General features: G+C 41.7%; 1 protein-coding gene across 2 annotated transcripts in view; it reads right to left on the bottom strand.

The window, feature by feature from the left end:
- slc22a2 (solute carrier family 22 member 2) overlaps positions 1-13,844 on the bottom strand; it is a 52,290-nt gene that overhangs the window by 3,936 nt on the left and 34,510 nt on the right. The window contains exons 8-10 of one of the 2 annotated variants that reach the window (XM_043696290.2): positions 12,072-12,180; positions 11,741-11,853; positions 5,468-5,567 (exon numbers count right to left, since the gene is read on the bottom strand). In XM_043696290.2, the coding sequence (XP_043552225.2) occupies positions 5,468-5,567; positions 11,741-11,853; positions 12,072-12,180 (322 nt within the window). The remainder of the gene's footprint in view (positions 1-5,467; positions 5,568-11,740; positions 11,854-12,071; positions 12,181-13,844) is intronic. The other variant, XM_043696293.2, reaches the window with a different exon arrangement.

Genomic DNA, 13,844 nt, shown 5'->3' with positions numbered 1-13,844 from the left:
GGGAAAAACTCATCTGGCTCATTAGTATCCTTTGGGGGAGGAAACTGCCATTTTTACTGGCCTACATGTGACTCCAGACCCACAACAATAATCAGCTTATAGATTGCTATCTTCCGCCTCCCTCCCTTCTTAAAAAGGGGTGTTACATTAGCAATTTTTCCCTGACACCAGTGATTCCTAAACGATTATCACCAACACCACCACAATCTCCTCTGCTATCCTTCAGAACTCTGGGGTATGGTTCATCTGATTTATCCACTTTCAGCTTCCCCAGCAGCACCTCAGTGATGGGCCAATACACTTGCCTCTGCTCCCTGACTCTTTTGAAGTTCTGGTGCACTGCTGATTTCTTCCACTGTGAAAACTGATGCAAAGTACCTATTCAGTTTCTCCCCATGTCTTTGCTCCCCATTACTGCTTCTCCAGCCTTCTTTCCAGCGGTCCAATGTCCACTCTTACTGCTCCCTTACCTTTCACAGATCTAAAAAAAATTACAGTCTTTTATTACCAGCTGGTTTACTCTCATATTCCATCTTCCTCTCCCCTTTTTTGTGTTATCCTCTGGTTTTTAAAGGCTTCCCAATCCTCTGCCTTCCCACTAATCTTCACCATATTGTATGCTTCATCTTTTGCTATTAAACTCTCCCTGACTTCCCTTTTCAGCCATGGTTGCCCCATGCTCCTTAGTACATTTCTTCTTCCTTGGGATGAATTTCTGCCATACCTGCTGGAACACTCCCAGAAATCCCAACCATTGCTGTTTCACTCTTGCTAGGCTCACCTTCCAATTCATTCTGGCCAGCACCTCCCTCATGTCTTTGTAGTTACCTTTATTCAATTGTAATGCTGTTATATCCGATTCCGGCTTTCCCCTTTCAAACTGCAGAAGGAATTCCATCACCTTATGGTAACTATTCCCTTGGTGTTCCTTCACCTTAAGCTCCTTAATCATAGAACATAGAAAAATACAGCGCAGTACAGGCCCTTTGGCCCTCGATGTTGCGCCGATCCAAGCCCACCTAACCTACACTAGCCCACTATCCTCCATATGCCTATCCAATGCCCGTTTAAATGCCCATAAAGAGAGAGAGTCCACCACTGCTACTGGCAGGGCATTCCATGAACTCGCGACTCGCTGAGTAAAGAATCTACCCCTAACATCTGTCCTATACCTACCACCCCTTAATTTAAAGCTATGCCCCCTCGTAATAGCTGACTCCATACATGGAAAAAGGTTCTCATGGTCAACCCTATCTAAACCCCTAATCATCTTGTACACCTCTATCAAGTCACCCCTAAACCTTCTTTTCTCCAATGAAAACAGCCCCAAGTGCCTCAGCCTTTCCTCATACGATCTTCCTACCATACCAGGCAACATCCTGGTAAACCTCCTCTGCACCCATTCCAGCACCTCCACATCCTTCCTATAGTATGGCGACCAAAACTGCACACAATACTCCAGATGCAGCCGCACCAGAGTCTTATACAACTGCAACATGATCTCAGGACTCCGGAACTCAATTCCTCTACCAATAAAAGCCAGTATGCCATTTGCCTTCTTCACCGCACTATTTACCTGGGTGGCAACTTTCTGAGATCTGTGTACATGGACACCAAGATCCCTCTGCTCATCCACACTACCAAGCATCCAACCATTAGCCCAGTACCCCATCTTTTTGTTACTCATACCAAAGTGAATCACCTCACACTTACCTACATTGAACTCCATTTGCCACCTTTCTGCCCAGCTCTGCAGCTTATCTATATCCCGCTGTAACCTGCCACATCCTTCCTCACTGTCAACAATTCCACCGACTTTCGTATCATCCGCAAACTTGCTCACCCAACCTTCTACCCCCTCCTCCAGGTCATTTATAAAAATGACAAACAGCAATGGTCCCAAAACAGATCCTTGCGGAACACTGCTATTAACTTCGCTCCAAGATGAACCTTTACCATCAACTACTACCCTCTGTCTTCTTCCTGCCAGCCAATACCTAATCCAAACCTCCAACTCACCCTCAATGCCATAACTCTGTATTTTTTGCAGTAGCCTACCATGAGGAAACTTATCAAACGCCTTACTAAAATCTATATACACCACATCTACCGCTTTACCCTCGTCCACCTCCTTAGTCACCTTCTCAAAGAATTCAATAAGGTTTGTGAGGCATGACCTGCCCTTCACAAAACCATACTGACTATCCTTGATCACATTATTCCTATCCAGATGTTCATAAATCCTATCCCTTACAATTCTCTCTAAGACTTTGCCCACAACAGAAGTGAGACTCACCGGCCTATAGTTACTAGGGTTATCCCTACTCCCCTTCTTGAACAAGGGAACCACATTTGCTATCCTCCAGTCTTCTGGCACTATTCCTGTAGACAACGAGGACATAAAAATCAAGGCCAATGGCTCTGCAATCTCCTCCCTTGCTTCCCAGAGAATTTTAGGATAAATGCCATCAGGCCAAGGGGACTTACCTATTTTCACCCTTTCCAGAATTTCCAACACCTCTTCCCTACATACCTCAAAGCCGCCTATTCTAATTAATTGTGACTCAGTATTCACATCGGCAACAATATCCTGTTCCTGAGTGAATACTGACGAAAAGTATTCATTCAGTGTCTCCCCAATCTCTTCAGCCTCCACACTCAACTTCCCACTACTATCCTTGACTGGACCTATTCCTACCCTAGTCATTCTTTTATTCCTGACATACCTATAGAAAGCCTTTGGGTTTTCCCTAATCCTACCAACTAAGGACTTTTCATGTCCCCTCCTTGCTGCTCTTAGCTCTCTGTTCAGATCCTTACTGGCTACCTTATAACTCTCAATCGCCCCAATTTTTTTTTCCAAATACACTTTATTTACAACCTGCACAGACATAAATGGCCAGGAAAATTTCAATATTGGGCAACTGCATCATTCTTTTCAAGGAGTACAATATGTAACACTGCCAATTCATACTCTTCATCATTATAAACTCAAACCAGGGACTCACCAGTGGTGCTTGATGCACTGCTTAATGTGGCGTTAGGCATTTCAATACCTGGATCAACACACTAGAAATATTCCACATAGAAATGATCTTCAGAATAATTGAGTTGAAATGATTAACATTGTCTCTTTAAGTAAGCAATTTCATATCCTATGTTTTGGTGGTTCAAACAGCTTTCTTGTCCAAAATAATGAGTCAAAAGCATTATTTTTAAAAGAAATAGCTATCGTTCTTCAAAATAAAAATTTACATTTGAGCCATTTAAAATATTTGCTTCCCAACAGAATAAATAACTTGTTTTAATATTCAATTTCAAAGTTACAATTGGCAATGCTTGTAAATACTTGTTTACTCATTTTGGACAATTTTCTAAAGGTGGATCTCAACTATAAGTGGTTTACAAGGCAATCGAGTCTGCCCTGTTAGAGATCACTAAATCCTGAACTGCCTGACACCGATCTGGCTCTGCAACAAGCTGCTCCTAAAAAGAACATCTCGTAGACATACTACAAATCCTTCTTCTTGAAATCTACTACCAACCTGATCTTCCCAGTCCTCCTGCGTTTTGAAGTCCCCCTTGATTATTGTAACAGTGCCTTTCTTACAAGCCTTTTCCATTTCACAATTTATTTTCTGCCCCACATCCTGACTACTTTTTGAAGACCTGTACATAACTCCTTTCGGGTTATTTTCTTTCCTTTACGGTTCTTCGACTCTACCCATACTGATTCTACACCTTCCAACTCTATATCACTCTTATTGTCAATTTTGTTTTTTTTTACTAGCAAGGTAATCCTACCCCAGCCGCTATGCCCATTGCTTATCCTTTCATTAGGATACATCTCTTTGGGATACTTAGTTCCCAGTCCTGATCTCTTGGAGCCACATCTGTGAGACCAACAATATTGTGCCCAATAATTTCAGCTGTTTTAGAAAAGAATGGTAAAGTTAGGCAGAGACATGGATTTATGAACAGGAAATCATTTTTGGCAAGCTCTTTAGAGTTTCTGTTTGAGGATATTACTTGTAGAAGAAGGAATTTATTCTCTCAGACAGGTGTGATTCTTTGGGATACTCTACCTGGGTGTTGGGGGGGGGGGGGGGGGAGGGGAGGGATCAGGCTGGGTGGTGGGGGAGGTGTGGGTGGGTATGATGTTCAGTCATTGAGCATTTGCAAGACTGAAATCAATACAGTTTGGCTAGATTAGGCTAACCCTAACCTTCTGCAGGATCTAATGATACAAAGGATAGGGAGATAGTGTGGAGAAGTTGGTATTAAAATGCACGATCAGACGTGATCTAATTGAATGGCAGAGCAGGCTCCACAGGCTGAATGGTCTGCTCCTATTCCTATGTCTATGCATTGTACAAGTCTAGGAGAAGCACTCCCAAATATTCCTCCAAGGCAAAGCAACCATTTATTTGTACTTCTTTCAATTATGTATCTAATATTCACTCCCCACAATGTGGTCTCCACTACTAGATGACAACTTTGTGGAACACCTCTGTTCTGTCCACAGAAATGACCCTGAACCTCTTGTCGCTTTTCATTTTAATCTTTAACTTTTTTCACATTCTAACATTCTGTTCTCATCCTCCTCCAGAGTTCCAGTCAAGCCCACTGTCAGCCTGAAGAACAGTGGCCACATCTTACTTTTAAAGTAGGCATGTTACAGCTTTCCAAACTCAATTCTTATTTCAACAATTTTGATTTGAAACCTCTGCCCTGTTGGATTTTTTTTTGTTTGCTGATTTGACTTTTTTTTCTCTGCCTGCCTGCCTTCCTTCCTTCTGTCTGTCTGTCTAATCAATCTGCAGTTCACAATTTATCAGGACACGTCTCTTATTTCCGTACTTGTCACATGAAACCTTTTGTCAGTTAATCTATCTGCCCACCAACTTACAGCAGAGCTTTCCTTTCTTTATTTTCAGAGTGATTACCACAAACATGACAGTCAGACTGGCCACATGTGAAAATTGACCTATTTTCATCAGTTACTGATGGCAAACATCACTAGACCAGAACAGATTAGTGCATACACAGCTGACATCACTATGTTTCATGTATAATAATAACACATTGGTAATGCATGAGCAGATGAGGTCAAAATTCCAGAAGCTGTGGCAAAGACCATGAGTGGGGACAAAGGCTGGGAGCTGCAGCCAAGGCCAGAAGGAGAGACTAAGGCTGGGAGCTATAGCAAAGCTCACAGAGTAGCAGTGAGAGAAATAATGTTTCGACTTGGTTGGGCGGCAGGGAGGGAGAACTGCACCAACAGCACTGAGGACCTGCCACCTTCCAATCATTGAGCATCGAGGCTTGATAGACCTTGTGATTGGTCTTTTGGCAGTGATGTAGCATTGCCAGAGATAGGAATTTTTGCCAGTGCGTGCACAATGTGGAGTAAGGTTAATGGCAAGAGCACATCAATGGGTAAGGGCTTCTCTCACTGTTTGCTTACCGTCTGAGATTCTCCACATCTTCAACGGTGTCTGGTAAAGTCATGCCCTTTGTTTCAGGCAAGAGCAACACTAGGCCACCAACAATCAAACCAAGCACCCCTGGCAATGAATGGACAGAACAGTAAAAGATTTATTTGCAACTAGACAAATGAATTAGTTTAAATTAAATTTGTAAAACATTCACTCGGGAATATAATTCTTTCTGATGCACTAGGAAAACACATTTTCAGACTGTTTAGTTTTTCATATCACTGAATCATGAAACAGAAGTGAGGAATGTGTGTTTGCAGAAAAAATAGTTTTGTTTATGATTAATATAGAACTGCTCGGTCTTGAGAAGTAATTTCATCACTTTGTGACTTCCTCACAAAGATTAAGTGAGTTTAGATTAGATTAGATTAGATTAGATTAGATTACTTACAGTGTGGAAACAGGCCCTTCGGCCCAACAAGTCCACACCGCCCCGCCGAAGCGTAACCCACCCATACCCCTACATTTACCCCTTTACCTAACACTACGGGCAATTTAGCATGGCCAATTCACCTGACCTGCACATCTTTGGACTATGGGAGGAAACCGGAGCACCCAGAGGAAACCCACGCAGACACGGGGAGAACGTGCAAACTCCACACAGTCAGTCGCCTGAGGCAGGAATTGAATCCGGGTCTCTGGCGCTGCGAGGCAGCAGTGCTAACCACTGTGCCACCGTGCCCTTAAAAACTGAAATTACTGTGGATGCTATAAATCAGAAACAAAAACAGAAGTTGCTGGAAAAGCTCAGCAGGTCTGGCAACATCTGCGAAGAGAAATCAAAATTAAAGTTCAGAACTGAGCAATGGTTGTGAGGAACGGTCACGGGACCTGAAACATTAACTCTGTTTGCTCTTCACAGATGTTGCCAGACCTGAGAGTTTCAAGCAGCTTCTGTTTTTAATTTAGGTTTCTTTATTCTGGTGAGCATTAACTGATCTAGACTAGCAAAGGCCAAGAGATCATTTCCCAATGTGATCGGTCCTGAAATTTAATTCAATAAATCTGGCAATCAATTGAGACTGCTCCAGAAAAATACCCAGGAGAACTGCCCGTGGCAATTAAAAATGGTACTGCATGATTAGGCTGTCTTATAATTCCAGCTGCTTCTCACTGTTTATTCCTTCCCCCATCCCCTCCTGCCATTCTCCCCACCCCCCCATTCCTCCCCACCTTCAGTCTTCATCACCATCTTTTCGTAATTACAATCAGTTCTGAAGAAGGGTCACTGGACCCAAGACATTGACTCTGTTTGTTCTCCACAGACAATCCAGGCCTGCTGAGGTTTTCCAGCAATTTCTATTTTTGTTCCTTTAAATTGAGCTCGCTTGTGTTGTGATAGTTCACTAAATTTACATTCTTTGCTTCTCTTGTTTTATCAATTACTTGTCACTTGGTAAATAATCATTACCACAAACTTTGCACAGCCCATTCTATTGAACACCAACTTGAACCTGTGCAGTGCCTTTAACATAATATAATATTCCAAGGTGCTTCATAGAGATGTTGACGAAATAAAATTCGAGTTAATATACCGAAGAGACATGAGATACTACAGCTGACTAAAACTTGGTCAAAGAAGTCAACTTTGCAAGGATCATTTGAAAAGAGGAGGAGGTATGTACAGCTGTATGGTTGTTAAATAAGGGAATTCGAGTTTTAATGGCCTTGGAAGCTGAAAGTATTATCACCAAGGTGGAGTGATGAATGCTGGGGGGGGGTACAAGAAGCCAGAATTGGAGAAATGCAGGGATCTTTGGTGGTTGAAGGGGGTTACAGAGATTGGAAGGGACCTGGTCATGGAGCAATTTGAAACCAAGGATGCCAATTCTAAAAATGTATGTCTAGACTAGCAGACAAGGTAGGTCAGCAGCTAGTTAGAAAATGTAACAGAGTTTTGGATAATCGTTAGTTTACAGAGGATAAGTGGGAGGCCAGCAAAGGGATACATTGGAATAGTCAAGTCTTATGGTATCCATGGCCTGACTGAAGTTTCCAATAACTGATGAGTTGGTACAGAGTGGAGACAGGTTGTGTTCGATAGGTAGAAGTAGGCAGAGGATAGGAAATCCAAAGTTAATTTTAGGAACATAGGAAGAGTAGGTCATTGAACCCCTCAGGCTTGCTCTGCCATTACAGATCATGCCTGATCACCTACTTCAAAGGCATTTTCTCATACTATCTGCACAATCCTTGATGTTGTCCTATCTAGAAATCTATCAATTTTCTTCAACTACCTCGACTTTCATAGTCCTCTGAGATAGAAAATTCCAAAGATAGTCCACCCTCTCAGTGAAGAAATATCTTCCTATCTCTATCCTGACTGATCCGATTTATTCTAATACTGAGTCTCCTTGTTCAGGGTCCTGTAGCTCACCGTGTTTTTAATTGGTCTTCTTTTAGTCTCAGTTGTTAAGGGAAAGGAATGAAATTGGTGATTGGAGAATGGAGTTTGTAGTTGGGACAATTCATTTTGTCTGCCTGACATTTAATTACAGCAAATTTTTGTAACTTACTACTCGATGGACAAACATCATAACAAATCAAAGGTAGTAGAGTGATTGATGGCAGTGTTAGTGGCTATCGCCAGCATAGCTGTGGAATCTGACATTTTTTTAAAAATGATGTCACTGTTCGGCTGCATGTAGATGAAAAATCGAGTGAGACCCAGGAGAGATTCTTGGGAGACACCAGAAGTGGGAGTGGGATGAGAAGGCAGAACCCTGGCTCCTGTTGGATTGATAGAAATGCTAAATATCTTTATGTGTCAGGCGACACTGAGAAAGAAATAATTCATTCGCATTTAATTTTGATGCTCCTTTGTTAGAAATGAAAAGATTTAAGACATGGAATGAACTTTCTGAGGAAGTAATGGTTGCAGGCACAGTTACAATGTTTAACAGACGCTTAGGTAAGTACATGAAGGGGAAAGATTTGGAAGGATATGGGCCAGGAGCAGGAAGGTGGGCCTAGTTTAGTTTGGGATTATGGACTGGCTAGATCAAAGGGTCTGTTTGTGTGTTGTATGACTCTGTTGGTCAAAGGACTATGGAAAAGTAATTTAAGGTTTGGACATGAGATGCAGGGAGAATGTCAGGACAAACCAATTCATGCCACAAGTGGAAATAAATAATTCATATGGCTGGGAAAGCTATTGAAGTCCAATGTTGAGTTGAACAATCTAACCAATAACTTCAGCTGATGCAAAGTATTTGGTATGCCACTAGAATTGGATCTCATGGGATCTCCCTCATATTGGCCATAACAATGGGCACCATTTTCTCCTTTAAAGGTAAAGAATGGTAGTAAGAGTGTTGAAACGCATAATCTTTGTCATCAACCAGATCAACATATCTCATGGAATCACATGCTTCTCAATTTATTTATCTATGCAAATAAAATATTGTACAGAGCCAGAAGCTCTGTCCACTGACAAAACCTTCTGGATTTGAAGCCTCTGTGCCATTTTTTAAGCCTAGCAGGACCTGCCCCTCAGGCTGTAGTGATTGGCACTAGGAATGACTCTGAAGAAGGCCTAACTGACTCCCATATTTCTAAACACTGCCCTGGAGGTGATGCTCAGCAGAGTTACTCAAGAGGAAGTTGGTCCTCTCCTGACTGACCACAGTGGGAGGCCAGTTCACCAGCCTCACCCAGCCTGAACACAGATCCTAATGCAGACCAGTTCTGTAACTGCAATAAAACAGGATGAGCAACAATGCCGAAAGAAGGTGAATAACCTTCTGCATACTGCAAGGTTAACCATCTTCTCTGTAGAATCTCAAGCCCTAGGGCTATCACACAGTCTAGATCTGCCAGTGGCAATACATCTCATCAAGGATGTTGGATCATGTCCACTTAAGGGCTCATGCTTACTTCATCCTCTCAAACTACTAACCCTTCCTGCCCTCAATGCTTCCTACCTACTTGGGATGCTTTACCATGCTGTACAACTGTGTATAGTTACAAATTGTTCTTGGACTCATTCCCATCATTCTTGAGCTTTCCCTGTCTCGTTGCAGGGAAAACTGGCACTCGACCGGGTCAAGAGGTTGAAGACCAATGGGAAGGTGGCAGACATCAAGCATCTCAGCCCCTTTTTGGAAAGAATCATCGAACACCCAACGCAGGGTAAATTATACTGTTCCTGTGATGACAGGATACCAGAAAGACCACTTACACAGTGAGCAAAATGGTGCTTTGCAATTCCTGGATGAGCATCACCTGGCATTTTGCTCCACATCATTAATGGGCAGCACGGTGGCACAGTGGTTAACACTGCTGCCTCAGTGCCAGAGACCCAGGTTCAATTCCCGCCTCAGGCAACTGTCTGGGTGGAGTTTGGACATTCTCCCTGTGTCTGCGTGGGTTTCCTCCACAGTCCAAAAATGTGTAGGTCAGGTGAATTGGCCATGCTAAATTGTCCATAGTGATAGGTGAAGGGGTGAATGTAGGGGAATGGGTCTGGGTGGGTTGCTCTTCGGATGATCGGTATGGACTTGTTGGGCTGAAGGGCCTGTTTCCATATTGTAAGTAATCTAATGAACTGCTCTACAGGGTCATCAACTCATTCCCACTTCTGTTATGGCAGACTAATGGCAACCTGGGAATCTCAGCGAGTAAGGGCCCACCACCTGAACTGCTTCTCACCAGCACCACCTCAGAAGTGGAAGAGAGTGAAGCCTCATGAAAAATATTGACCAGGTATTCACCTACACCCTTTTCCAGCACAGAGACAATCACCTCTCCCTACCTGAGAGGTCCAGCTCCAGCAAAATGCTCAGTGGCTCTCTGACCTGCACTAGCATCAGGAGCAAGGCCAGAGGAGGGCAAGGCATTTCAGTTTCAATCCAGATGCCCCTTCTTATCAAGAAAACAGATAATGCCAGGAGGGCTCCACAGAGAGGGGCAGGGATCATACAGACATTCCAGCAGTTCCTCTATAGTTTCTGGTCTTTTCTTAATAAAAAAAATAAATGACCACATTTCTCTAACCTGGAACATTATTTGCCACCATTATGTCTCTTCAAAACTTTTTGCTACCAATCGTAAAACATACAGCACCTTTGAAATTCATCTTCACATTTTGACATTAGCTTTCTACTCCCCCACTTAGTAAAAAAATAACAAAAAGCCAAGCTCCATTATATTCTCCTTAAGCAGTCCTTCGGGAGCAAGGTTGACTTTTTTTTTTCACCCCAATATTCCGGGTCATGAGATGGGATGAATAAACAATCTATTGTTGATCTGCACACCCTACCACTGATTGGACAGGTGATGTTTGAAGACACAATTGAGTGGGGTTTTGAATTTTCACCTGCTCTTTCTGTTGTTTATGCTTGTTCTCCACCTGGGCCTACCAGGAAGCTCAAAATGGTGGCATCTTCTTGGATGCTTCTCCCACACATTTGGACAATCTTAGGAAACACATTCCCACAAGTTAGTGGGGATATTGCATTTTTTTTTAAGGGAGGACTTGGGGTCATCCTTGAAGCAATTCCTCCGACCTCTTGGTAAACACTTGTGACAAAGCTTAGAGTAGAGAACTTCTTTTGGGAATTCACAGACCTCGCATTCGTTCACAACTCTGGGAACATTACTTGTCACATATTGCCAATCAGAATATGTTTACTGCATCTCTACACTGTCTCCTAACTCCCAAAAAAGTTAACATGTCATAACGTTGCCTCTAATTTTATGTACTTTTATATTTGTTAATAATCTTGTCAACCTTATGAAATACCTCTGAAAGGCTATTTGGACAATATCCAGAATCACTCCAATATCCACCATCCTAGTGATCTCCTCAAAAAGTTCAATTATGTGAGTGAGACAGTATACAAACATGAGGCTCCTGATAATGGGAGGGTTTTACAACTAAACCCCTCTGGGATGGAAAGCTGGCAAGTTAGCTTGTGGATAAATTTTGTCATTTTTTCAGAATAAAATAGTGTTTTTGTGAGACACATACTTTATGTGGTGGAGGTTTAATGTATGGTTAATATAGTTACTAGAAAAACTTGGAGAGGGAAAGGAGTAGAATTGGTTATTTTTTTGAGGATGGAAACTCTTACAGAAAGTGGCATGAGTGTATGCTTCTTAGACAATTAAAATCTGAAGTCTCTCTCCATTCTGGACATATTGAAACTTCTGAAAATTACAATTAGGGGCAGAGATATAGTTGTGATAAAAGTGCAGCATTAAAATAGCAGAGTGCATTATACTTGATACACAATCCTCACCTAAAACCACAAGAGGTAACCCCATCCAGATTTCTGACAGTCGGTACACAATGAATGGAGCAGCAATCCCTCCAATATCGCACAGTGATGAGCATGCTGAAACACCAAGGTTCCTGTTTTTTAAAAAAAAAATGTTTATTGGCATGCAAAATAGTTTCCACATTTCACAAGCACTAAGTATTTTCAACAAGTCAGATTTTGCCTTGACAGCATAGTTCAAGAGAATGGATAATGATATTCAGTGTAATCAATAACTGAATTAGAGCTATACTTTTATTCAGAATCATTGATGAACTTTTGTTAATGTGGAGAACATCTATTCAGTTCACACCTTATAAATGTTGGGTATAGTTCAGTATTTACAAATATCACCATTTCGATGCAGATAGTGATTCCTAATTTACCCACAAAGGCTATTGCTGTTGCCAACCAACTGATACCTGAAATGGAAGATATAGATAAAAAGTACCATTAGCAAGACTGAATTTTCAGAAAACAAATTAAGTAATTGTTCATAACTAGTTATGGTTGTTGAGAGATTTAAAATAACTAATTGCATTTCTGCAAGATTTCACAATTATTCTTTAGGTCAATACCCACAGGTTTGAGGCAGGTGTGATGTGCAGTGAGTACAAGTTGGTGCAGTCACTAACCTGAGTAATGAAATAACCAATTTCCATGTCAGTTGGCAAAAACAGAAAGTAGAGCTCAATTGACAGGTGAACAGCTTTTAACAGGGCAGGAATAGGATGCCAATTATTTTGTGACACAAAAAGGATCAATTACTGACTTCAAAAAAGGGCCCTGAGTTTTTTTTTAAACAGTAATCTGGACAAAATAAACAGTCCATTATCGCAATTGCGTAACAAGAATTAGTCACTGAGAAAATGTTAGCGAATTTTGAGAAGACTTGTAGCTCAGGTTCAGGTTTTGGATGTATATTTGCTCGCTGAGCTGTAAGGTTCATTTCCAGATGTTTCGTTACCCTACTAAGTAACATCTTCAGTGGGCCTCAGGCGAAGGAATGTTGAAAATTCCTGCTTTCTATTTATATGCTTGGGTTTCTTTGGGTTGCTGATGTCATTTCCTGTGGTGATGTTATTTCCTGTGGTGAAGTAACTTCCTGTTCCTTTTCTCATGGGGTGATAGATGGGTTTTAACTCGATGTGTTTGTTGTTAGAGTTCTGGTTTGTCGCTGAGAAATGGCAGACTGTGTTCATTGGGTCTGTCAGCAACAAACACAGAAAATGAAAAAAACTAGACCCGCAGGAAAAACTAGACAAACTCGCACAAAGTAACAACAATGACAACACAGAAGCATGTTAAAAAACTTATCTAATCGACCCTTAACAGACATTGAAAACGCCAGCTTATTAAAGGATTAAATTACAACTGCCAGGATGTGGACAATTTCTTAGCAGCATTAGAAACAACACTAAAAGACAACCAACTCACAGAAGAAACCCAGCAAACCATCAGACAGGTAGTCGCACGAACATTAAGCAGAAAAAAGGAAGGAAACACACTCAATATACAAGAAAGGAAAGGACTGGAAAGACTTTAAAAAGATAAAAACATTGTTATCCTATCTGTAGACAAAGGATGCTTGACAGTCATTCTAAATTGAAGAGACTACACTGAAAAAGCAAACGCACTACTTACAGATACCAACACTTAAACACTTACCAACAAGTGGTGATAGACCCAACCCCACAACTAGAGAACTGAATCACAGCCTGACTCAGAAATCTGGAGAAATAAATAAGACCGACTTTCAAAAACTGAAACCAGACGGATCTAACACACTTCCAAAGATTACCCAAAACTCTCAAACCAGGATCCCCCTTCAGACCCATAGTCTCGCTACCTGGAACACCAACTTACAGATTGGCCAAGGAGTTAAAACACTTAGACTTATGCCACTCCACCCAAGAATTCCTGAAGACCATCGAAGACACTGAGATAGAAGAGGAGGAAATAATGGTCTCCTTTGATGTAACAGCCCTGTTTACTTCAATCAACATTAACCTGGCCAAGGAAATACTGATAACACTATTAGAAGAGCTGGAAGTTTTTGTTGCAAACGTTTCGTCCCCTGGCTAGG

The sequence above is a fragment of the Chiloscyllium plagiosum genome, unplaced genomic scaffold, assembly GCF_037043375.1.
Source record: "Chiloscyllium plagiosum isolate Xiang-an unplaced genomic scaffold, Cpla_swu_hap1 HiC_scaffold_10, whole genome shotgun sequence".
In the NCBI taxonomy this organism is placed as follows: domain Eukaryota; kingdom Metazoa; phylum Chordata; class Chondrichthyes; order Orectolobiformes; family Hemiscylliidae; genus Chiloscyllium; species Chiloscyllium plagiosum.
The sequence above is the reverse complement of the archived record's forward strand: the minus strand, read 5'-3'. Positions and strand labels throughout refer to the sequence as shown.